Raw genomic sequence first — 8,742 nt, 5'->3', positions numbered from 1 at the left:
CCCCCTGTCGGGCCCGCAGGCCTGGCAGCAGGGACAGGGCTGAATGGGAGGCATTGTGGGCAGCCCAGCCCGAGGCTGAGGTGAAGGAGGGGCAGGCAGGGGCGGGAGAGTGGCTGGAGTTACAGGGCCTCCTGCCCGGCGCCAGCTCAGGGCTCAGGATCGCAGGCCAGGTCTGAGAGCCCAGCCCGGACAGCTGGGTCCCCGGCGGCTGGCAGGGAGGGGCGTCTCGGGGCCAGCCTGTGGGTCCCAGACCCGGGCTCCCTCCCAGCTGTGGGCTGTCGGGCAGTATTAGTAACTAGCTCACGGGGTTGCTGTGGGGGCCCAGGAAGTCACCTGGAACATAGTAGGTGCTAGAGAATGGTTCACTCTGTCCTGTTTATTACACATTTACGTACATTGTTTAACACCGTACAGATGCTATTCTGCAATTTTTTTCTTTTTTTTTTTTTTAAGGCTTTATTGGTCAGAGAGAGAGCAAGCACAAGCGGGGGGAGCTGCAGGCAGAGGGAGAGGGGGAAGCACGCTCACTGCTAAGCAGGGAGCCCGATGCGATGCGGGACTCGATCCCAGGACCCTGGGATCACAACCCAAGCCGAAGGCAGACGCCTAACCGACTGAGCCACCCAGGCATCCCGATTTTTATTTTTATTTTTTTAAAGATTTTATTTATTTATTTGACAGAGAGAGACACAACGAGAGAGGGAACACAGGCAGGGGGAGTGGGAGAGGGAGAGAAGCAAGCTTCCCGCTGAGCAGGGAGCCCAATGCAGAGCTCAATCCCAGGACCCTGGGACAATGACCCGAGCCGAAGGCAGATGCTTAACGACTGAGCCACCCAGGCACCCCTGCAATTTTTTTTTTTTTTTCCACTCAACATCAAATTATCGAGTGATCCTGGCTGATTCTTCTTAGTCATGTTCATTTTAACGGCTGTGTAATATTCCATTGTGTACAGGTGGCAACTCTTACTTATCCATTAATCTTGGAGATTTTGGTTGCCTCTAACTTTTTTTTCTTCCATTTTATTACAAATAATATTGCAAAACAACATCCAAATACTTATATTCCCGGGCACATGTGCATTTAGTAAAAAATGCAACAGGGGCACCTGGGTGGGTCAGTCAGTTACACCTCTGACTCTTAGCTCAGGTCTTGATCTCAGGGTCGTGAGTTCAAACCCTGCCTTGGGCTCCACGCTGGGCATGGAGCCTACCTAAACAAAAAAAAATTTTTTAATGCAACAGTTCGTGTAAACTGTAGCAAACTTTTATACATCCTGTGATTGTTCAGATCCATGTTGCTGGTGGATTTGCATGTGTTGTTATTCAGTTTGCGTGGATCTTTTTTTTTTAAACCAGAAATAGTGCCGGACCACAGGCTTGTGCTTTATTTCACCCAGCCAACTTCATGTCAGTGGCATCACAGAGTGTGCAGTCCTTGGTTTTTTTCCATTCAACATTATGTTTGTGAGCTTCATCTGTGATGCATATTTTTAAAATTTAATTTTTATATAGCATTTCAGCACTCCATTCCAAAAATATCCCACAGCAGTGGCATGGGGGGGTTGGAGACCGGAGGGCCATCTGCCCCAGATGCAGGCAACAAGGGGGTGTGCGGTCGGTAGGGAATTTAAATGCAAGGGGACTCAGTTGGTTTGCTTTATATTGTCATCACGTGCTGGTGATTCTAAACACCGCTGATGCTAAAATATTCCTGCCTGCTTGGGTGGACCATTCTCACCTCCGCTTTCTTGGTACCACATGGTGCAATTAATCCATTCCACTCTTGATGGACATTTGGGTTCTTTCCAGGCCGGGGCTATTATGAAGAGGGCTGCTTACGACATTTGCACGATTTTTGTTTTCTTTTTGAAGATTTTATTTATTTGAGAGAGAGCGAGAGGGAGTGAGTGCGCACAAGCGGGGGTGGGGGGGGCAGAGGGAGAAGCAGGCTCTCCACTGAGCAGGGGACCTGATGTGGGGCTTGATTCCAGGACCCTGGGATCATGACCTGAGACGAAGGCAGATGCTTAACCAACTGAGCCACCCAGGCATCCCTGTTTGCACGTCTTTTGGAGAACATAGCACGACCCATCTCTGTCAGATAGACAGATGGGTGGAACTGCTGGCCATAGAATGTGCTTATTTTCAGCTTCAATGGATATTGCCAAACAGTTTGTCCGAGTGTTTGTACCAATTTACACTTTCCCCAGCAGTGTAGGAGCTCCATTGCTCCATTCTCACCAAGGCTTGGTATCATCTGTTTTGCCATTCTTTTGTCATTATAATAACAATAAATAAAATCTTTTAAAAAAAAGTAAGCATCTTTTCATACGCTTTTTGTGAAGTCCCCATTCGAACATTTTTGTTCATTTTTCTAATGAGATGATTTTATTTTTAAGTAATCGCTACACCCAATGTGGGGCTCAAACTCATGACCCCAAGATCAAGAGTGGCATGCTCTACCAACTGAGCCAGCCAGGCGCCCCTATGATGCCCCTTTTTTTTTTTAAGACTTATTTTAGGTGAATGAGAGCGTGAGCAGGAGGGGTAGAGGGAGAGGGAGAGAGAATCTCAAGCTAACTCCATACCGAGCGCAGAGCCCAATGCGGGGCTTGATCTCAGGACCCCGAGATCATGACCTGAGCAGACACCAAGAGTCAGACGCTTAACCAACTGTGCCACGCAGACGCCCCCCATGAGACCTTTTGATAAACAAAATCCTGTTCTCACTGCTACACAGTATCCATTGTGTCAATACCCTATAATGGCAAACTAAGGAAGGTCTTTATGATATTCACCGACACACGATCTCCTAAAAGATCAGTAGTTTTGGCTTTTACATTTAGGATTTTTTAAATTGTGGTAAAATGTACATTACATAAGATTTACAATTTTAACCCTGTAAGTGTACAATTTTGTGGCATTAAGTGCATTCACAATGCTGTGCAAACCATTACCACAATCCATTTCCAGAACCTTGTTGTCATCCGAAACAGAAAAATTTTACACCCAAAGAGACAGTAACTCTCCTGTCTTCACCCAGCCCCTAGTAACCTCTCTTCGAGCTACCTCCCATCAGTGCAATCACGTATTACTTGTCCTTCATGTCTGGCTTCTTTCACTGAGCACACTGCTTCAAGGTTCATCCATGCTGTAAGCATGTGTCCGAAGTTCATTCCTTTTTATGAATGAACAGTTCTCCACTGTGTGTGTGTGTATTTTTAAAGATTTATATTTATTTTAGTGAGAGAGAGAGAAAGCAGGGGGTTGGGCAGAGGAAGAGGGAGAGAGAGAAACTCAAGCAGACTCCCTGCTGAGTGTGGAGCCCAACACGGGGCTCGATCTCATGACCCTGAGATCAGATCTGAGCTGAAACCAAGAGTCGGACGCTCAACTGACTGCGCCACCCCAAATATGTATATTGATCACATTTTATCTGTCAACTGTTAATGGACACTAGGCCGCTTGCACCTCTTGGCTCTTGTAAAGCTGCTGTGCACATGGACATACAGGTATTTGCTGGGCTCCCCCCATTCCCTTCTTTTGGGTGCACACACACCAGAAGTGGGAGTGCAGGCAGTTGGAAGCCCCCTTTTCTCCACCTCGTCTCATTCTCTTCCCTCTGTCTCCCCCCAGAGGCAACCACTTTCCCAAGGTAGTGTAACTTCATTATAATATATGGCATTAACCATTTTAAACTATCAACAGTACGTACTGCTTTGCAAACTTGTTTTTTTCACTCAACATTTTCAAGGTTTATTCACATGAATGAAGACAGCTCCTGCATCTCCTGTATTCACTTTAATGGCTGCATTTAAAAAAAAAAATTTTTTTTAGGGGTGCCTGGGTGGCTCAGTCAGTTAAGTGTCTGCCTTCGGCTCGGGTCATGATCCCGGGGTCCTGGGATCGAGCCCCACATCAGGCTCCCTGCTCAGCAGGGAGTCTGCTTCTCCCTCTCCCCTGCTCCTGTTCTCTCTCTCCCGCCTCTCAAATGAATGAATAAAACCTTTATAAGCTTTTATTTAAGTAATCGCCACACCCAACCTGGGGCTCGAACTCACAGCCCTGAGATCAAGAGTCACGTGCCCTTGGGACTGAGCCAGCCAGGCGCCCTGTAACTGCGGCATATTATCTCACTGCATTCTGCACATGCTGTAATTAACCGTTTTTTTCCCGATGGACATTGAGGTTATTGATTTTCTGGACTCTTTCATGAAACTGCCCTTGTAACTTGTTACCTTGTGCACGTGTACAACGGTTTCTCTAGGGTAGACCCTTAGAAATGGAATTTGGGGTCACAGGCTACACGTATCTTCACCTGAGTACCTGCCAGATTGCTCTCTGAGGTGGTTTTATTAGTCTGACATCCCTCCAACATGTGCAATGTAAGAGATTCAGCTCTTTCCTGGGGTCATGACCTCTCAATGACATCTGCCAGTCTGATCCAAAATGGCGTCTCGGTGGCTTTATTTTGCACTTTCTTGATTTCCAGTAAAGGGGAACATATTTTTGCTTCTCAAGTTGCATCCTCTGTGAACTGCCTGTTCATATTCTTTGCCCATTTTCAATTGGACGTACTATTCTCAACACTAATCCTCAGGCAACATATGTTACAGTCTTCTTGTATTTTATCACCTTGCCAATTCTTAGGGTGTTTTGGTCATTGTTTTTCTTTTTGACAGTAGCAAATTTCCTTATGCCTGTGCTTGTGTGATGTCAAACAATGCTCTTGTATTTTAACCTTTTTTTTTAAATAAAAATATGGCTTTTTTTTTTTTAATATGGCTCTTAGATGGATGGATCTGGCTCACTTTGAATGTTTGGTGGATGGCTGTGGTCTGTCCTTCCACCCCATCCTGTCGCCCGCCTCCCCCAGACTAACTCCTATCTTGAACGCTGGCTTTACCACACATACGCGTACGCCTAAACACAGTTGCTTTTGGCCCCATGGTATGGTACTGAGATTTTCCTCACTCAGCATCCTTCCTGATTCATCCACACTATGCATGTAGCCGGAGTTGATGCGCTTTCATGGTTGTGTGATGTTACACTGTATAGCTTTGCATTTTACCCACTTTCCTGATACTGGCCTGAGTCGTTTCTAGGTTCCTGGGATCAGGAAGTGTTGCTTGGGAGTGCCTTTGGCCGTGCTTCCTGGGGGCTTCAGAATGGAATTATTGCTGGTTTAGCCCCAAGCCCATGGCTGGACTCCCTTTAGTGAGAACAGCCTGGTGCTGAGCAGGCCTTTCCTGCCTGGGGGTAACGTGCCGTCTAGGCCAAGGCATCTCTCATCTTGCAGACCCCAAGGCATGGCCCTCAGAGACCTGAAGCCTGTGTAATCCCAGGGTTGGCTGTAGTTCTTGGGAGTGTTTTGAGTCCAGGGAAGTTCCAAAAGCTACACAGCTCTCTCAGTAAGCAGCCGAGTTAGAGGCTGAGCCTCAGGCCCTTCCCTGCACCTGTAGCTGGTCAGGAGTTTTGAACTCTGAGCTGGTCTGAAGGACTGAGTAGGGGCCAGGGCCCATACCCCTGAGACCAATGGGACCCTCTGCAGCATGTGGGTCCGAGGAGCCAGGCAGTGCTAGCCTGCTGCAAGGTTAAATGAGATCGTAGTGCACTTCTCAGTCTGAACTGAAGCTTGCGCCTTCATAACCTAGGAGGCCACAGGGGCCAGCACCAGGTAGCCCGGAAGGAAGAGCCAGGCCAGAGAACCTTGGGCAGGTCCCTAACGCAGCCCTGAGCCTCAGTTTCTCCATCTGTTAAATTATCACCTGTGAGAAATTCTACTTCAATCTCCAGACTCAGCTCTTACATCCCTTTTATTTTAAAATCTATTTGAGAAGGAGCACATGCACAGGAGGTCGGGGAGGGCTAGAGAACGCAGGAGAGGGAATCTCAAGCACACTCCCTGCTGAGCGCAGAGCCCAACGCGGGGCTTGATCTCAGAACCCTGAGATCATGACCTGAGCCGAAATCAAGAGTCGGACGCTTAACTAAGCCACCCAGACGTCCCTTGCGCCCCTAACTCTTGAAGACTTCCCTGACCTCACTGCCCACTGTCCCTTACACTAGGCCATGACTGTTAGTCTCCTGCACCAGACTGGGAGCCCCCCAAAAGCTGTGCCTGTGGTCCAGAGCTCAAAACAGGGCCTGGAGAAGGGGTGGGGGTTGGAGTTGGTCAGACCTCCACCTGCCTTCCGCCGTATCACCTCACATGCGGGGCAGGGGGGTAAGGCATGGGCATCTCTTCTGCCACCTGGCCAAGACAGACAGTGCCTGTTCCTGAGTGATCCATAGCCAGTAAGGAAACGCTGCCCCCTAAGAAAGCCTGGAGGGACCTCTTCAATTCTGTAGGAGACACGGGCTCCCCAAGTGTGCCTGCTGTCTAAGGTAGGCAGTAAGGAGGGTCTGCTTAGCTGTCCTCACACCACATGTGGCAAAGGGAAGGAAGGACCCCAGTGGAGGTGCCCTCCACTCCAGACCTTATGGCCAGATACCCTGTGGTGGCTTCCCAGCCAAGCTCAACCCTGTGAAGTGACCTTGCTAGCCAGACCCAGGGGGTTCCTGACTGTGCAGCCAGTGGGGCTTGTGGCAAAATCCAGACAGTGTCCGGCTTAGCCAGGTCCAATAATGGAGCGATGCAGAGGCTGGAGGAACTGCAGCCCAAAGGCTAGGTAAAGGGTAACACGAGGCTGGACAGACGAAACAGGCCCAACTCAGGCCCCTCGGTGCCCAGAAAAGGAGATCCTTCCACCACCACCCCACCCCCGACCCCCACGAGTCACGGCCCACTCCTGGGCACGAACCGCCCAGCTGTTCAAGGGGAGCTGGTGTGTCCACACACATCTGGGCCTGGGCAAGAGTGGCTGCCCCATGGGACGACACAAGGTTGGCACAGGGGCTCTTCTGCGGACGGACAAGCCCGTACGGATCGAGGTGGGACTCTAGGTACTAAGCCCCAAGAACTGCCCACCTCAGGTGAAAAATTTCTCAGTCCCCACGCTTGCCACACATGACTTTATTTGTGAAGCCCCGGGCACAGCCCAGACACACAAAGAGCACAAAGGGGAAAGCACAGAGCGTCGGGGGGGAGGGGGGCAGCTCCAGCGCAGTCCCCACCCTGTCCAGGTCCTTTAAGAGCGTCCTGAGCCGCAGTTCAGGCTCTGCGGGCCCTGCCCCTGCCCCCTGGGGCCGGAGAACAGTTTTGGGCCTGCCAAAGAGCGCCCCCTCCAGCTTGGCCCCCAGGCCAGTCACAGACCTCTCAGCAGCAAGGGGCAGGCCCCATGGGTCTGGACCCAGCACCATCTACCCAGCAACTCCTGCTCCTAGAACCTCGGTGTCCGCCACTGGCTTTTCTTCCTGTCCACACGGCCTGGGAACCAGGGTCTTGCCTTCTGCTGACTGCCCCACGGCCCCACCCCCGTGGCAGGCCCTGCCCGTTAGGCCGCAGAGATCAGCCCAGCAGGGATGGATAGTGGGGGTGGCAGTGGCTAAAGGCCTAGGGCTTAGTGACAGGAGGCAAAGTCAGCCACTAGGTGAGCAGCCCCAGGCAGGGCGGGAAACGCAGCCCAGCCGCAACACAGAGGGAGGGGATGGTAGACAGACAGCAACTCCCCAGGCTTTGGGGCAGCCCAGAAGGGTAGGGAAGGCAAGGTGGGAGGGGACAGCCACCAGGGCCTCGAGCTGGAGGCATGGAGCAGCAGAGTGCCCTCAGATGGCAATGAGTTTAATGGCAGAGCAGCTTGCAGCCCTCTCAGGGGGGCCAGCTCCCCTCCAGTGGGACCAGGGCCAGTCCAGCAGGGAGACCTTAAAAACCCCAACCCTGACAGGAAGCGCACACCTGCACACGCACCACACCGACACGCACTCGGGGACCGACATGACACAAGTGACAAAGACCCTCCCTGCCTCTGGCCAGAGTCCTTCATCCGAGTCCCTTCCCAAGTCACTGGTCCAGGCCAAGGGCTGGGGGAAGGCTGGCTTCGCATCTAGACCTTGTGCAGCGTCTGTAGCAGGTTGTGGCGGGCAAAGGAGCAGGACTCCAGGGCTCCATTAGGCCTGTGAGGAAAGGACAGTCAGTGGGGGGGGGGGGAGACACCACACAGCCCGGGGCCAGGGACTACAGGCTGCAGCAGGGGGCACTTTCCCCACGACTTGGGGGTGGGGAGGGCGCGTGTTTCTGAGGCTGACGACTCTGGGAGGGAGACAGATGTTAGGAGCCCGCCTTCGGTACACTGCAGGGTGAGGCGTATGTGAAGCTCACAGGGGCAGCAATGCACCCAAGGCCACACGGCCCGGAGCCGGCCGGAATGCAGGACCGGGCAGCCAGGAACCCAGGCCCCTGCTCTCCACCCAGCAGCCTGTGTGAGGACCCTTCCACGGGGCACAGGGCCACGGTGTCCTCACAGGCACTGGAATCCCACCTGGACCCTCAGAGATAATGGGTTGGCCATTGTCACCATCAAGATCATGAATCTCACTACAGACGAAGAAAGGAGGCTGGGCGAGTGTGGGGTGCAGCCAGGATCCACAGCCCACAGACACTGACCTGGTCTAGGATCGCCCTGGGATCCTAGACCACTGGGCCAGGAGTTGAGGGAGGGGGAATGTGCCTGTCACTCTGTGGTCACTCAGTCGCCTCCAAGGAGGCCTAAGGGACAGCTTTTACCAATCTCCCTCTTTTAAAGTAGAACAGACTGACGCCTGCGCTGGGGGCGGGCAAGAGGAGGCAGCCTGCCACTGA

General features: G+C 52.0%; 1 protein-coding gene across 4 annotated transcripts in view; it reads right to left on the bottom strand.

The window, feature by feature from the left end:
- Positions 1–7,000: 7,000 nt before the first annotated feature.
- LOC113922213 (ran GTPase-activating protein 1) overlaps positions 7,001–8,742 on the bottom strand; it is a 32,873-nt gene continuing 31,131 nt past the window's right edge. For all 4 annotated transcript variants that reach the window (XM_027594159.2, XM_027594156.2, XM_027594158.2 and 1 more), the window contains one exon: positions 7,001–8,057. In XM_027594159.2, coding sequence (XP_027449960.1) covers positions 7,988–8,057 — 70 coding nt within the window. In that variant the 3' untranslated portion in view covers positions 7,001–7,987. The remainder of the gene's footprint in view (positions 8,058–8,742) is intronic.

The sequence above is a fragment of the Zalophus californianus genome, chromosome 9 (assembly GCF_009762305.2).
Source record: "Zalophus californianus isolate mZalCal1 chromosome 9, mZalCal1.pri.v2, whole genome shotgun sequence".
NCBI lineage: Eukaryota > Metazoa > Chordata > Mammalia > Carnivora > Otariidae > Zalophus > Zalophus californianus.
This window is presented reverse-complemented; position numbering and strand designations above follow the sequence as displayed.